Source organism: Capsella rubella, unplaced genomic scaffold, assembly GCF_000375325.1.
Source record: "Capsella rubella cultivar Monte Gargano unplaced genomic scaffold, Caprub1_0 scaffold_1, whole genome shotgun sequence".
NCBI lineage: Eukaryota > Viridiplantae > Streptophyta > Magnoliopsida > Brassicales > Brassicaceae > Capsella > Capsella rubella.
The window spans coordinates 15,452,330-15,468,666 of NW_006238923.1; the positions used below are offsets into that span (position 1 = coordinate 15,452,330).

Consider the following 16,337-nt stretch of genomic DNA (forward strand, 5'->3'; position numbering starts at 1 on the left):
TTGTTCCTTAGAAACTTTCACAAGCTTTTAAAATAATGCTAATAAACATGATGTTTTTAGACTTTCCAAAATACATGCTATAGTTTTTCAAAAGTATGTTGTTCAATATCTATCATTCCCATACACACTTTAATTAAGTTGTTAAACCAGTATATATCTTGATTATGTGGTAAACCAATATAGTTGTTGACTTGTTGGTATAGTACTATAGTTGTTATACTGTTTTTTTTTTTCTTTAAAAAACATATTCGTTATTAGCATAGGGACTCCCCTACTTAATTTAATTTATATGCAAGCTATTATGGTTCATGTTCCTTTGGTAGATTAGGTTTTATTTTTGAGAATTTTTTTTACTAGTTTAGATTTTTTTTTTGCTTGTCCCTTTCACAAAAGCTTTAAAAAACGAATAAATAGTTGATGTGACGTTAATCCTTCTCTGCCATGTGGAGCCATTTCCCAGCTTTTTTTAACTTTTGTCTCTTGTTTTTCTTTCCTTAAAAATGATTAAAACTTAACAACTCAACTTTTGTATAACTCTTACTGATATTTTTAAATTCATCCGAATTATAATAATAATCTCCATCATTAATTAATATAGAAATATTAGTCAGAAAAATTAATTAAAACCAATCAATAGAATAAAGTTACATCTAGAAGGGTTAATTTGGTTTGTGTATTGTAAGTTTGTAACCTTTACTTACAAATAAATGCAAGATTTAGTTGAAAATATTCATTATATAAAAATCAGTTCAAAACAAAATGTTTTATTTTCATTTTTTAATTTACATATATAATTTTCAAATGCTTATAATTTTTTTTTAAAATTCAGTTTAAAATAAAAGTAATATTATAAAACTTTGAACTAACTCATTGATTAAATCTAATACAGTAAAATTTATTTTAAAATTTGAAAAACTGTTCAAATACTAACACATAATTTCAATCATTATTAACAAATTATCAAACAAATAGCACAAAATTCCAAAAATTTCAACAAAATATTCAATATAATTAATTTAATAACACATGATTATAATTGCATTTCCAAATAAAATAAAATACAAAAAAACAACAAACTCTTCATCCTCAACAAACATTCAAATATCAAAGTCATAATTATCTCAACATATATAAAACACAATAACTTTTTTTTAATCATAAATTATAAATCGAAAACAAACATTTTGTACGTATATGTAAAGTTATGAAAACATTAATTAAAAAAATTATTTAGAAAAAGCTCCATTAATTTATTTTAATTCCCCAACTAATTCACTATACCAAATCACACATACAAAAATAAATTGAGAGAGTAGACAGCAAAACCAAAATATCAAAAACCAAACGACACACTTCCACTAAAAACTCTGCTTCTTCCTCTGTCATCTCTGATCTTTCTTTCATTCTTTTTTTTGGTTTTGTTTGAAAGATTCAATTTCCCTCTCAAATCAATTCACATTGGTTCCAAACCAAACTAAAAATGGGAACAACAACGATCTTGGTTCTCACCAAGATCTTATCTTTCTTGCTAACAACAATGCTGCTTGGATCTAGTTTGATCCAGTGTACTAGTGTGACTTATGACAAGAAAGCTATCATTGTTAATGGCCATCGTAGAATCCTCCTCTCTGGTTCCATTCATTACCCAAGAAGCACCCCTGAGGTAACAAAAAAAACGAATCTTGATTACAGAACACAAATGGGTTTTGTCTAAATTTGAAATCTTGGTTTTGTAGATGTGGGAAGATCTTATAAAGAAAGCTAAAGATGGAGGCTTGGATGTGATTGATACTTATGTTTTTTGGAATGGTCATGAACCTTCTCCTGGAACTGTATGATTCTTTATCTTCTTGTTTAAAGTTTGGAACTTTATCTAAATTTGGATTTGAAATTGATTCTACTATTCATGGTGGGTTTTGTTTTTGCAGTACAATTTCAAAGGGAGATACGATTTGGTACGATTCATCAAGACAATTCAAGAAGTGGGTCTTTATGTTCATCTCAGAATTGGTCCTTATGTTTGTGCAGAATGGAATTTTGGGTAACGTTTTCAATAAATTCCAAAAAAAATCAATATTTTTTTTTGAATTTTGAAAAATTTGTGTTTTTTTATTTTTGTTTTCTTGTTTGACTTTGTTGTAGAGGGTTTCCTGTTTGGTTGAAGTATGTAGATGGGATTAGTTTCAGAACTGACAATGGACCATTCAAGGTAATAAATGTTGTTTCTGTTTGATGTTTTTGATTTATGTTTCAGTTTTGGTTATAATTAAATGTAACATGTGTCTGGTCTCTGTGTCTGTCTGCTGTTTAAGGCTGCAATGCAAGGTTTCACAGAGAAGATTGTCCAGATGATGAAAGAACATAGATTCTTTGCCTCACAAGGTGGACCCATCATCTTATCTCAGGTACTATACAAATTTACAAAACTTCATTTTTGGGTATTGATGTGTATATGCATCAAGGTTTTGTCTTTAATGTATAGATGCTTAAAAGGTTTGATCTTTTAATGTGTAGATGCTTCAAAGGTTTGATTTTTAGTGTGTATATGTTTCAAAGGTTTGGTCTTTTAATGTGTAGATGCTTCAAAGGTTTGATCTTTTAATGTGTGGATGCTTAAAAGGTTTTATCTTTTAATGTATTGATGCTTAAAGGGTTTGATCTTCTAATGTGTAGATTGAGAATGAGTTTGGACCAGAGCTTAAAGCGCTTGGACCGGCTGGTCACTCGTATGTTAATTGGGCTGCGAAAATGGCTGTTGGGTTAAACACTGGAATTCCATGGGTGATGTGCAAGGAAGATGATGCACCTGACCCAATCGTGAGACCAATCTTGTAATCTCTTCTGATTTATAAGAGTATGTTCTTTCTTTAATCTCTTGTGGTTCTTGTTTTGTTTTGTAGATAAATGCTTGCAATGGATTCTACTGTGATTATTTTGCTCCAAATAAACCATATAAGCCAACTATGTGGACAGAGGCATGGAGTGGCTGGTAAAAACAAATATTTTCTTTGCTTGTGAGACTGTGATGGATACAAAAATGTTTACTGATTGTGTTAAATGTTTGTTGTTGTTGTACACTATGATGGCAAAAAGGTTTACAGAGTTTGGTGGAACCATTCCAAAACGACCTGTAGAGGATCTGGCATTTGGAGTGGCTCGTTTCATACAGAAGGGCGGATCATATATAAACTATTACATGGTGATTAGCCCTTGCAAAAATGTTACGAAAACTGTTTCGTTAAGTTTCATCTCTGATGCTTGTTGTGTGGTTATGTGACAGTACCATGGAGGAACAAACTTTGGACGTACAGCAGGAGGTCCATTTATCACCACTAGTTATGACTATGATGCTCCCATCGATGAATACGGTACAATTCTCATATAGTCAGCTCTGTAAAATGTTGTTTCTCCTCTACGTTTTACCAAACATGTCTTTTTGATGATGCAGGGTTGGTCCAAGAACCCAAGTACAGCCATCTTAAGCAACTTCATCTGGCAATTAAGCAATGTGAAGCTGCCTTAGTTTCTTCTGATCCACATGTTACTAAACTAGGAAACTACGAGGAGGCTCATGTGTTCACTACTGGCAAGGGAAGTTGTGTAGCTTTCCTAACGAACTATCACATGAATGCACCTGCAAAAGTAGTGTTCAATAAGCGGCACTATACTCTACCTGCATGGTCAATCAGCATTCTTCCAGATTGCAGAAACGTTGTTTACAACACTGCAACGGTATGTTATAGAGTCGTTGCTGTTTTGTTGCGAAAGCCTTTAGTTCCATCATTAAGAAGCTAATGTGATGTTGTCGGATAGGTTGCTGCAAAGACATCACATGTGCAAATGGTGCCATCTGGTTCCATCTTGTATTCGGTTGCTAGATACGATGAAAATATTGCTACTTATGGAGACCGCGGGACAATCACAGCCCGTGGATTGTTGGAACAGGTTAATGTTACACGAGATACAACTGATTACCTGTGGTACACAACCAGGTAAATTTTGAATCTTCAATAGTAACATTATCTGTTCATGTCAAACAAGATTTGTTTGTATAAAATGAATCTGTCTTTCCGTGGTCTCCAGTGTGGATATTAAGGCGTCAGAATCATTCTTGCGTGGAGGAAAATGGCCGACTCTTACGGTTGATTCTGCAGGGCATGCAGTGCATGTGTTTGTCAATGGACACTTTTACGGTAACAATTATTCTTTTGTTAACTAATTCCTAAGGAAATAGTTGTTTCATCAAATAATTTGTGCTTTTGAATGATGCAGGATCCGCCTTTGGGACAAGAGAAAACAGAAAATTGTCATTCAGCGCACAGGTCAATCTTCGAGGTGGAGCTAACAGAATCGCGCTGCTGAGCGTAGCAGTTGGTTTACCGGTCAGTTTAAAGCCTGGAAGTACTCTACTTCTGAGTTAAAGTTTTTTGTTGTAGACTGATAAATAGTGTTCATTTTTGTGTGGTTTTGAAGAATGTTGGACCACACTTTGAGACTTGGGCCACTGGAATCGTCGGGTCTGTGGCGCTTCATGGCCTTGACGAGGGTAACAAAGACTTGAGTTGGCAGAAATGGACATATCAGGTGAGAGAGAAAATGTTCACAAAAGAAGGAGAAACTCTCATGGCTGACTCTTTACAATTGCAAACCTGATAACATTTCCACCTTTTTGGGTAATGAAACAGGCTGGTCTGCAAGGAGAAGCAATGAACTTGATCTCTCCTACAGAAGAGTCCTCTGTTGACTGGATCAAAGGCTCATTGGCTAAGCAAAACAAACAACCTTTGACATGGTACAAGGTAAATAAGAAACTCTGACTTGTCCAAGCATCCCCTAACTCATCCTGAACCAAATTGTTTACTACTAAGTTTACTGTTGTATGCAGTCTGAAGTTAGTAATATTAGAACTATAGCTAAGGCTTGACCTAAGACATGTTCAAGAAGACTCACTATATCTTTTCTTATGACATCCACAGGCCTACTTTGACACGCCTAGAGGAAACGAACCACTGGCTTTGGATCTGAAGAGTATGGGGAAAGGACAAGCTTGGATAAACGGGCAAAGCTTAGGGAGATACTGGATGGCTTATGCCAAAGGAAACTGTGGGACTTGTCACTACGCTGGAACATACAGACAAAACAAGTGTCAATCTGGTTGTGGCGAGCCAACACAAAGATGGTAACAATAATGCTTTGTTCTTAACTAAACGTTTTTGAAGCTCAAAGCTCTCTTCTCATATTAAAGGGTATCTTTTTGTAGGTACCATGTTCCACGTTCGTGGTTGAAGCCAAGAGGGAACTTATTAGTACTCTTTGAAGAACTTGGTGGAGACGTTTCCAAAGTCTCTGTTGTGAAAAGATCAGTGAACTAACTTACAAATAACTCTTATATTGTGTGTGCATTATAACGAAGCATTACTCATGCTGTGTTTAAATTATCTCTCTTTGTGATCAGAAACCGGAATTGAAAATCGCGATAGTTATAATACAAAAATGTGCAGTAGAAATATAACCTTTGTAGTAGCAATACTAAATGGAATCAAGCATAAGCATCAAATATGTGTGAACTAAGATTGTGAATGAGACATTGATATGTATAATTATGGTCCAGTCTCGTCGATCATGAAAGATATGACTTAGTAAAACTTTCAAAGAATGGTGGAGCCAAACATTAAAAGTCAACTTATGTACGCGTCTTGAGAACAGAACTTGTAAGAGTAGTGGAACCTACAAGATAAGCTCAATACAGTTTTGTGGCTCACATAAGTAGAACTCTGTTTCAAGATTCTTACTCTTGTTTTTAGTAATTCTTTCTTTACATAGCTCTCTGTGATAATAGATCCTCTCTCACACATCATACTAATGGATTCTTATATTTTCCTTAGTGGTGTTGTTACTGCAATAGCCATACTTTTTGGTGCAATATTTCTACTGTTTTATAGAAAATTTAGATTCCATACAGAAGAAAACATAACAGTTTCTTCTGTATCTTCTTCATCTTCTTTGTCTCGAAATTGGAAACACCATGTCTTCCCGAGCTTCCACGGGGGAGATGTTCGTAAAGCATTTCTCAGTCACATCTTGAAAGAGCTCAAAAGCAAGGGAATAGATCCATTTATTGACAATGATATCGAGAGAAGTAAGGCGATAAGTCCTGCGCTCATCGAAGCAATAAGAGGGTCGAGGATCGCGATTGTTTTGCTCTCTAGGAACTATGCTTCTTCGACGTGGTGCTTGAACGAATTGGTGGAGATCATGAAGTGCATGGATGAGTTGGGTCAAATAGTGATGACTATTTTCTATGAAGTGGATCCATCAGAGGTAAAGAAGCAAGCTGGAGATTTTGGGAAGGTCTTTAAAAAAACTTGTAAAGGTAAAACAGTAGAAGACATTGGAAAATGGAAAGAAGCTTTGGCAAAAGTGGCCACAATAGCTGGTTACCATTCAAGCAACTGGTTTGTTCTTTTGATTTTAACCAATGTTAACTAGCTAAGAAGTTTTGCTTTTATATTAGTTTTCTTGACTATTTAAAATTTGTATATTTCATGCTCCTTTGTTATTAGGGATACTGAAGCAGTCATGGTTGAAAGAATCGCCACTGATATCTCGAACAAGTTGAACCATTCCACGCTATCTCGTGATTTTGTCGACTTAGTTGGGATGGGAGCTCATATAGAGAAAATTAAACCGTTGTTATGTCTAGAGTCAGATGAAGTGAGGATGATAGGGATTTGGGGACCATCTGGGATTGGTAAGAGCACCATTGCTAGAGTTCTATTTAGTGAACACTCTCATCAATTCCAGCTTAGTGTCTTTATGGAGAATATCAAAGTTCGCTATCCAAGGCCTTGCTACGATGAGTACAGCGCGAAACTGAACTTACAAAAAGAATTCTTGTCTCAAACATTCCACCATGATGTTACTGAGATTCCTCATTTAGGTGTTCTTCAAGAAAGGTTGAATGACAAAAAAGTTCTTGTTATTCTTGATGATGTGGATAGGTTAGGACAGCTACATGCCTTGGCGAAAGAAATTTGTTGGTTTGGTCCTGGGAGTCGAGTTATTATCACAACCGAAGATCGGAAACTTTTAATGGGACATGGGATCAACCATATTCATAAAGTGGATTTTCCATCTTGTGATGAAGCCGTTCAAATATTTTGCATGAATGCTTTTGGTCAAAATTCTCCTAAAGGTGGTTTCGAGCAGCTTGCTTGGGAAGTTGCAAATCTTGCAGGTGCATTGCCACTAGGATTAAAGGTTATGGGCTCGTATTTCCGGGGAATGTCTAAAGAGGAGTGGAAAAGTTCACTATCAAGGTTAAGGACAAGCCTTGACGGTGAAATCGAGAGCATTTTAAAGTTTAGTTATGACGCCTTGAGTGAAAAAGATAAAGATTTATTCCTCCATATAGCCTGCTTTTTCAACCATAAAGAAATGGAGAAAGTGGAAGAGCATCTTGCAAAAAATTCTTGGATGTAAAGCATGGACTTCACGTCTTAGCCGACAAATCTCTAATATCTATCGACTCGAGATATATGGAGATGCATAATTTGTTAGCCCAACTAGGTAGAGATGTTGTTTACAAACAATCTATTAATGAGCCTGGACAACGTCAGTTTTTGATTGATAGTAGAGAGATTTGTGAAGTATTGACTGATGATGCAACGGTAAGTTTGGACATTAGCCTTAAACTGCTATATTTCCTACAATTGTAATTTTTGACAACTAATCATCACCTTTTTTCTTTTTCTTTCCAGGGTAGTAGAAATGTTTTAGGCATAGAACTCAATTTTGGTGAGGCTGAGGATGAATTGAATATAAGTGAAAGAGCCTTTGAAGGAATGTTCAATCTACAATACTTAAGAATCTATAGTGATCATGTACATCCTGACAAAATGTTTTTACCGCAAGGTTTGAGCTATCTATCTCGTAAACTTCGATTATTGCATTGGATTCATTTTCCAATGACATCTTTGCCTTCTATTTTTAACACGGAGTTCCTAGTCGAACTAGTCATGTGTCATAGCAAGCTTGAGAAGTTGTGGGAAGGAGTTAAAGTAAGTAACTAATCTTTATTTATGGTTCTTAAACATGTTAAACTACTACCTTAAATCTTTGATCTGGATTTTTCTTATGTTTACATATCTTTAGCGTATAAAATATAAATGGCGCCGTGATGACCTTCAATGTTTTATGAATGGTTGTGTGTACTACTAAGTGTATCTCGGTATTTGTATATGCATAAAGTTTATCTTTCTTTTATTTGTACAGCCTCTACCAAATCTCAAGTGGATGGACTTGAGTTCTTCTATAAACCTGAAGGTGCTTCCTGATCTATCTACAGCCACTAATCTTAAAGAACTAGATTGTAGTTTTTGTCCAGGTCTAGTGGAGCTCCCTTGGTCTATTGGGAATGCTATTAATCTTGAGATCTTGAATCTTTATGATTGTTCAAGTCTGGTGAAATTACCTTCTTCTATTGGGAATTCTATTAATATCAAGAAATTTAACTTCCGCGGATGCTCAAGTCTTGTGGAGCTCCCTTCTTCTATTGGGAATGCTACTAAGCTCGAGGAATTGGAACTTGGTTATTGTTCAAGGTTGGTAGAGCTTCCCTCCTCTATCATGAATGCTAGAAATCTCAAGGAGTTGTATCTTTATAACTGCTCAAGTCTTGTGGAGCTCCCTTTCTCTATCGAGAGTTTCTTTAACCTCAAGAAACTTAAACTAAGTGGATGCTTAAATCTAATCAAGCTTTCCTCTTCTGTTGGGAATGCCACTGATCTCAAGGAACTGGATTTTAGTTTTTGCTCAAGTTTGGTAGAACTCCCTTCATCTATTGGGAATGCTACTAATCTCGAGTTATTAGATCTTAGAGGATGCTCAAGTCTTGTGGAACTGCCTTCCTCTATTGGAAATGCCATAACTAATCTAGATAGGTTGGATTTTAGTGGATACTCAAGTTTGGTGCAAATTCCTTCCTCTATTGGTCATGCCATTAATCTCAAGTATTTGGAATTCAGCGGATGCTCAAGCCTTGTGGAACTCCCCGCCTCGATTGGAAACTTTCATAAATTGTCCTCACTGACTATGAAAGGATGCTCAAAGTTTAAGCTTCTTCCAATGGATATCAACTTGCAATCTCTAGACGCGCTTATTCTTACCGATTGCTATGTGTTCAGAACCTTTCCCGAGATTTCCACAAACATTAGCTATCTTGATCTCAGTGGAACTGCAGTAGAAGAGGTACCATCATCAATCACCTTGTGGCCGTGTCTTGAGACATTTCATATGTCATACAGTGAAAAACTTAAGGTATATCCGGATGCTCTTGACAGCATCACAGACCTTTACTTGAGTGATGTGAAAACACAAGAAGTTGGTACATGGGTCAAGAGAATCTCTCGTCTTCGCCGCCTAGTACTCAAGGGATGCAACGAGCTCTTGTCCCTCCCACAGCTTCCAGATTCCTTAGCAGAGTTAGATGCAGAAAATTGTGAGTCTCTGGAAAGACTAGATTGTTCCTTTCTTGATCCGCGTATTATTCTCAACTTCGCTAACTGCTTCAAACTGAATAAAGAAGCAAGAGATGTAATCATCCAGACATCAACTTGCGAAGTTACGGTCTTACCCGGGAGAGAAATGCCAACTTACTTCACATATCAAGCTAATGGAGATTCCTTGAGAGTAGAGTTGAATGAGATCATGCCTTTCCCTTCATCCTTGATATTTAAGGCTTGCATCTTATTGGTTAAGAAGACTGACGCTGAAGCTTGTGATGATGAGGACATGGTGTTCCTAGATTGTTACATCATGGACAAACAAAATAGCTTTGATGTCCCGTGCAGTCCAAGTAACCACATTATACCTCCCCCTTTAGCAGAGCATCTATACATCTTTGAATTTGAAGCAGATGTGACTTCCAATGATCTTTACTTTGAATTCAGCATCAGTAGTGTTGAATGGGTGATAAAAGACTGCGCGGTGCATAACGTTAGAGAATCCGGATAACTCATACTTGAGTCTCTTCACTCTCATGGACTTGAAGAGAGCATCATAGGTAACTAACTAAACTACTCAATATAGTGTTTGTGCATTACACTAAAGCATGACCCTCTTTGTGATTAGAAACCAAATTTGTAAAATTCGACATAGCTATAAACAAATGTGTAGTAGAAATGCATCACTCTTATTTCATACGAAACATAAAAGACTTTGAAGTTGTAGTGATTAGGATACAAAGATTTGGAAACTGAAAAAAACAATTTAAGCAGAAGCAATAAGACCACCATGCTTCATCAGCTTCTCATGGATATCATCTTTGGCAGCACCGACAACACGGTCAACGATTTCGCCTTCTTTCATGAAAACAAAAGTAGGCATTGCCTCAACTTTGAATTCTTGAGCAACAGATTGCAACTCATCAACATCAATCTTGAAGAAGACAACATTGGTGAACTTCTTAGCCATGTCTGCAAAGACTGGGGCAATGAAACGGCAAGGTGGACACCATGAAGCTGTGAAGTCTATCACAATCTGTTTCAATCAAGATTTCAGAACAAATCATTAGACTTAAGTAACCTTATCAAATCGAAGAAACCATAAAACAGGACAAGAGAATGTACATTTCTATCAATTTCAGACCAAATCAGAGCTCAAAGATAATTCACCACTTAAGCTAACTAAACAAGAAGAACCTAAAAACCTTAGCAACGTAATCAAATCAAATCAAAGAAACCCTAGACAGGACAAGAGAAAGTACCAGGTTCTACTATCAATTTCAGACCAGATCAAGATATAGGACAAGAACACGATCAAAAATCAAGATTTGCTTCTATGGAACATCATCCACCACAAAGCTAACTAATCAAGAAAACCCTAGACACCTAAGTAACGTTACCAAATCAAATTAAAGAAGCACTAGACAAGACAAGAGAAAGTAGTACAGTGTTTATCAATTTCAGATCACAAACAGAACTCAACTAAGCTAACTAATCAAATCACAAATCTGTTTCAAATCTGAGACCAAAGACAAAACCTCAAATCAAAACTCAAACATCATCCACCCCTTAATCAAAACAAAACCCTAAATACCTAAGTAACGTAACCAAAATCAAATTGAAGAAGCCCTAGACAGGACAAGAGATGGTACCAATATCTATCGATCTATCTATCAATCTCAGACCAAATCAAGATAAGGGACAAGAACGTGATCATTAACAACTAATCAAGAAAAAACCCTAAGTAGCGTGATGAGATCAAACTGAAGAAACCCTAGAGGAAAAAACAAAGGTACCAGTTTCTTGGATTCGTTGGCGTCTTTGACCTTCTCGTTCCAAACATCGAGTGTGTGGCAAGCAATCACTTCTCCTTCTCCAGCCATTGTTTTGCTTTTCTCTTCTTCTTCTTCTTCTAAAGCTTTGGTTTGATAAGACTTTTTGTTTGGTGAATGAATGAAATGAAAATATTGAGATCAGCTTTTATAGGAAAAAAAACAGGGTAAGAAGACTTAAGACCAAACCATTTTATTACATCTTCTTTGGTCTTTATTATAATCCAAAAAATATATATTTCTGTGATCGTGACACGTACAAAATGTGAATAGATCCAACGGCTGATAATAAAATAGATTAAGAAAAAGTCAAGAGTCTAAGGTCAACGGCGTAATGAAGCGATGCTGGTAAGGTAACGAACGTTCTAGATTAAAGAAGAGAAGACCGCGTGTTATCTGTGTGTGTGCACGAATTGAGTTTTTATCCGTTTTTTTATTTTATTTTCTTAGTCTTTAGAGATATAATATAAAAAAAAAATTTTGGTTAAACATATAATATAAATTTTTCGGTACAAATATAAAACTTTTTATTAGTTGTGATAATATGTAAAGACTATTCTGAGTTTAAGACGGCAAAATTGAATGTTAATTTAACATAATCATATATTATCTTTCTCGAATCTTAGGGGTCTAAGTTATTGGACAACTAGGCCTAGTTATTCGGTTTCGAATGTTTTAGATTATAGTAATAACTAATATAGTAATCATTCAAATATCCTTTGGTTTGGTTTGGTTTGGATTGGGTTGGTTCGGTTTGGGTTGATTTGGTTTAATTCGGATCGGTTTGGTTCAGTACGGACCGTACTATAGGATTATCCAATACTTTTGATTTCTACCTAGTTTATTATGTATTAGTTATAAACTTATAAACTTCTAATCAATAAATATTTTTTCATTCCAATTAATAAAATTTAATTGATTGCGATTTCAAATCATAAAATTGTGTTTATTGTTTTGCGATTAGAGTAGTTTATTATTATTTAGTTTTGAGGAATTCGAAAACTTCTATGTCAAAGAGAAGCTTTGATTCGGAGTTCAAAATTGGCTTCGAGACAACGTTTGAAATTTGAGTTTACTCTAATTGCAAAACAATAAAAAGATTTTTTTTTGAAAAATACCCTTTTTGGTGTACCTTTTTTCAAAAATACAATTGTTATGTTTCCATTAAAAATACCCATGTTTAAATATGAAAAGTTATAAAGTTTTATATGATTTATAAAGAAATTCTAGATAATAACTATTACTGGAATAGTCAATCCAAATAATTTATAACGTTTTAAAAGTTTTAGATCGTTTTTACAAGGTTTTTAAATGGGGTAATAAAGGTTTTAAAAGGTTTTTATTATGTATTTTTATTATATTCATGAAAGATATATAAAATTTTACACACATATAATGATAATTTTTGTGTATATTTATAAATTTACACACATAGTTGGATAAATTTTAACGTTTTTAGTGGATTTTTTTGATAAAATTTGAAAAGGGTATATTTGAAAAGAGGTATTTGAAAATGGGTATTTTGAAAATCCTCCAACTATTAAAAAAAATTTACTATATTTTAAATTGTAATTAATTGAATTTAGCTAACTGAAAATAATTTTATAGATTATGTGGAACTAGGATATTTATAAGTAATATGTATATGATAAATTGGATGTAGGCTAAAGTACATGGTAATTCCTAAGTGAGTAACTTATACTAGAATCATGACAAGTTTCAAGTATATTAATCAATACTGACATGTGTCAAAAAAAGGTAGTCCGTTTATTTTAAAGTAGTTAAAACTAATTAAGAAACAAATATGTCTACATATAACTTATATTTTCTATTGTATATGTGTTCTCAATTAGATTCTGACATTATCAAAAAATAAATTAAATCATTAAGCATGAATATTAATTAATCAATAACAATGAATGGTAATTTTTTAAAACAATATAATTTATTTAACATAGTTTTAATTGGATACAAATAATATTTATATGAGGCGTGAATGATGACGGTGCCTCTTCCGCACCACTTGGACCAATAGAAGGTTTGACGTTTGATTTCAATATCAGTAGTACCTTCATCCGTTGGAAAAAGAGTAAATAAGCCTAAACAATAATTCACTCATGTATGTTCAAGTGCTAATCTAAGTTTTTTTGGAGCATTGATCTTTAGTGTATTCCCCAACAATTAACTCCTCAATGATAGATTTGGACCATGCAATGCACATATTTTGTTTATTTTCTAATTAATATGTTACATATAATTGTAGAGGTTGTCCATCTTTATTTTGTTTAGGGGTCATCTATATTATTAATTTTAAAGTATATTTTGGGTTATAACCTTCTATTTTATAATATTTGCATAATTAAATCTTTGCTTTTAAAATAAATAAAAACTTAGATTAATTTTGTTATTAAATCAAAAACAAATCAAAAATTAAAAACTAATATTAATCACATTTAACAAAATTTCCAAAAATCTCTCTCTAATAAATCAAATTATCATCTCTACAGAGATCTATGATGCACTATATTTTGTCATCATCATTTTATAAAAAATATTTAAGTCTGAAATAAAATAAGTTAAATGAAAGATGTTATGTCATCATTATTTTGTTATTTTGGATATTAGATATATTTAGTTAAGTTGATTAAATTATGTCTATATAAAAAAAAATTCATGTAGTATTCCACAGGTTAAATTATAGAATTAACAATTAAAATTTAATTGTATGATCTTAAATACTAAAAAACATTTATAATCAAATACAACTTAAAATTTAAAAATTAGTTACAAAAATTTTTAGTCCATAGTACCGCGAGTTAAGTCTTATAATTAACCATCAAATTTTATTTACACAGTCTTAAACACTAATTAGAAAAAACAAAATTAACAAATATAACTTAAAATATAATCTTTTAAGTATAATAAAATCATCATGCGGTGTATCACGGGTTAAAACCTAATTCATTCTTATTTTTGTAGTCATTTGGGCATTGTTTATGTATGATTGTTTTAAAATTACATAAAGATATTTAAGATATCTTTAAGATATTTATGAACCTACGGATAATATAATGTGATAATCTTTAAGATATTTATGAACCTCCGGATAAATAAATTAAATTATTTTTGATTTGATTAACAAAAAGGGAAATACTACTTTCTATACACAATAGAATGAAATATTAAGTATTTGACATTAGTTTTTTGAAATTGAATTCTTTCTCATAGCTACTGTAAATTACACAAAATACCCTATGTATAGTAACAAATATTTTAGCAATATAACAAAATAAATATAAATTATATATTTTTGTATCCAGCATTTTGTCAGCTCTTTTCAACTTCGACAATATGATATTATGATTCAAAACGATAATAAATGATTTAACACGATAATTTTGAATTTACAATATAACTTGTAATTTTATCGCCATAAAAAATGATTTATGAGAATCTTTGAGAAATGCCCCTTTTGGTGTACCCCTTTTTAAAAATACCCCTCTTTTCTGTCTATTTTCAAAAATACCCATTTTCAAATATGAAAAATTATTAACTTTTATATGGTTGATAAGGTATATTAAGATCATCATTACTATTAGGAGAATAAATCCAAATATTTATAAGGTTTTAAAAGTTTCTAAACGGCATTTATAAGGTTTTTAAAAGATATTTATACCGTATTATGAAATATATATATATATGTAAATTTACACATATATAAAGATAATTTGTGTCTATAAATATAAGCTTACAAATATTTTTTTGTTAAATTTCAAATTTTGTAGTGACTTTTTTATAAAATTAGAAAGAGGGGTATTTTTAAAAAGTGGTATTGGAAAAGGGGTATTTTTGAAATTCCCCCTTTATACTGCTAATAATTATTTAGCATATTAAGTTACAGAATAATATCACAAAAATGATTTGCTATATCGTATAGTGAATAGTGTCATCGATTTCGGATGAACAATTTCAGAAATTTGATAATTTGATAATTTGTTATTTATATTCATAAGGTGTAGTGTATAATTTATCACTTTAAACGTATTGTTAACTCGGTGTTAAAAAAAAAAAATGTATTGTTAACTCGATAATTATATAGTTATCCATAATTATAAATTATAATAATTTAATGGGTTAGCCAAATGGTTACATACAAAATTACAAAAATGTTTTGTTATATAGTTGTTGAATAGTGTTATATCCATATTTGTTATTGGTTAACATATAACAGAGTAGTTAAATGTTATATAATCTATCATTTCTAATTTTTATAGTAACTTTTGTGGAAGTGTGGTAAAGTTACTTTTGTCATTAAAATAAAGAGATGGGAGAGAACTAATTAAAAAAAAATTAGTGTTAGAAACCTAATAAACTGGTCTTCTATGTATATAGATTAATTTGACTTTAACATAAATGAGTAATGGAGTGGATTAGATTTACTGGTTAACATATTTAAAACATTGTTTTACTGAAATAAAATTTATATTAAAAGTTCAACCGTACGGGTAATTATGGTTAATCAACGGTTACGGTGAATAGCGGTTACAGTTAATATTTCTCTATAACCATGTTAGATTTTATTATTACGTTTAAAGGTTACAGTTTTTAACAGGTTACGGTTGAGAAACAGTCCTATTACGGTGAAAAATACGGTTACACTAAGATTTTGGTCATGCCTTTTACCAAAAACATCAAAAACTATACGGTTACACTTAGATTTTGGTCATGCCTTTTACCAAAAACATCAAAAACTTTTAACTTCTCGTATTTGAGTATCTAGGGCTGATACAGGCCATGGTAGATAAATCGTGTAGGAGAAGAAACCCCCGCTTTAAGAAAAGGGGTGGTTTCATTTTGAAAGTTGATCCCCTGAATCAACCCAAACCCTTCACTTGCATAGCAAGCATCTCAAGACAATACTACCCTACTCTCTCTTTAGTCTCAAAGAACTTTCGATCTCTCCTTGCTTCACCGGAGCTTTACCAAACCCGATCTCTCTTAC

General features: G+C 32.8%; 2 protein-coding genes and 1 pseudogene across 2 annotated transcripts; 2 read left to right on the plus strand and 1 right to left on the minus strand.

The window, feature by feature from the left end:
* Window positions 1–1,315: 1,315 nt before the first annotated feature.
* Window positions 1,316–5,512, plus strand: LOC17897589 (beta-galactosidase 5). The gene is made up of 17 exons (XM_006306809.2): window positions 1,316–1,663; window positions 1,737–1,832; window positions 1,929–2,041; window positions 2,143–2,209; window positions 2,313–2,405; window positions 2,674–2,817; window positions 2,901–2,989; window positions 3,094–3,199; window positions 3,281–3,368; window positions 3,449–3,732; window positions 3,814–3,992; window positions 4,084–4,193; window positions 4,273–4,382; window positions 4,474–4,584; window positions 4,686–4,799; window positions 4,977–5,179; window positions 5,261–5,512. Exons 1-17 carry the CDS (start codon window positions 1,481–1,483, stop codon window positions 5,370–5,372), a joined length of 2,202 nt encoding a protein of 733 aa, XP_006306871.1. The 5' UTR covers window positions 1,316–1,480; the 3' UTR covers window positions 5,373–5,512.
* Window positions 5,513–5,847: 335 nt separating this feature from the next.
* Window positions 5,848–10,265, plus strand: LOC111832533 (annotated as a pseudogene).
* LOC17897135 (thioredoxin H5) lies at window positions 10,172–11,465 on the minus strand. Its single transcript, XM_006305870.2, has 2 exons — window positions 11,300–11,465; window positions 10,172–10,539 (listed from the first exon to the last, which is right to left on the minus strand). The coding sequence occupies exons 1-2, from the start codon at window positions 11,384–11,386 to the stop codon at window positions 10,270–10,272; spliced, it is 357 nt and encodes a 118-aa protein (XP_006305932.1). The 5' UTR covers window positions 11,387–11,465; the 3' UTR covers window positions 10,172–10,269.
* Window positions 11,466–16,337: the final 4,872 nt, after the last annotated feature.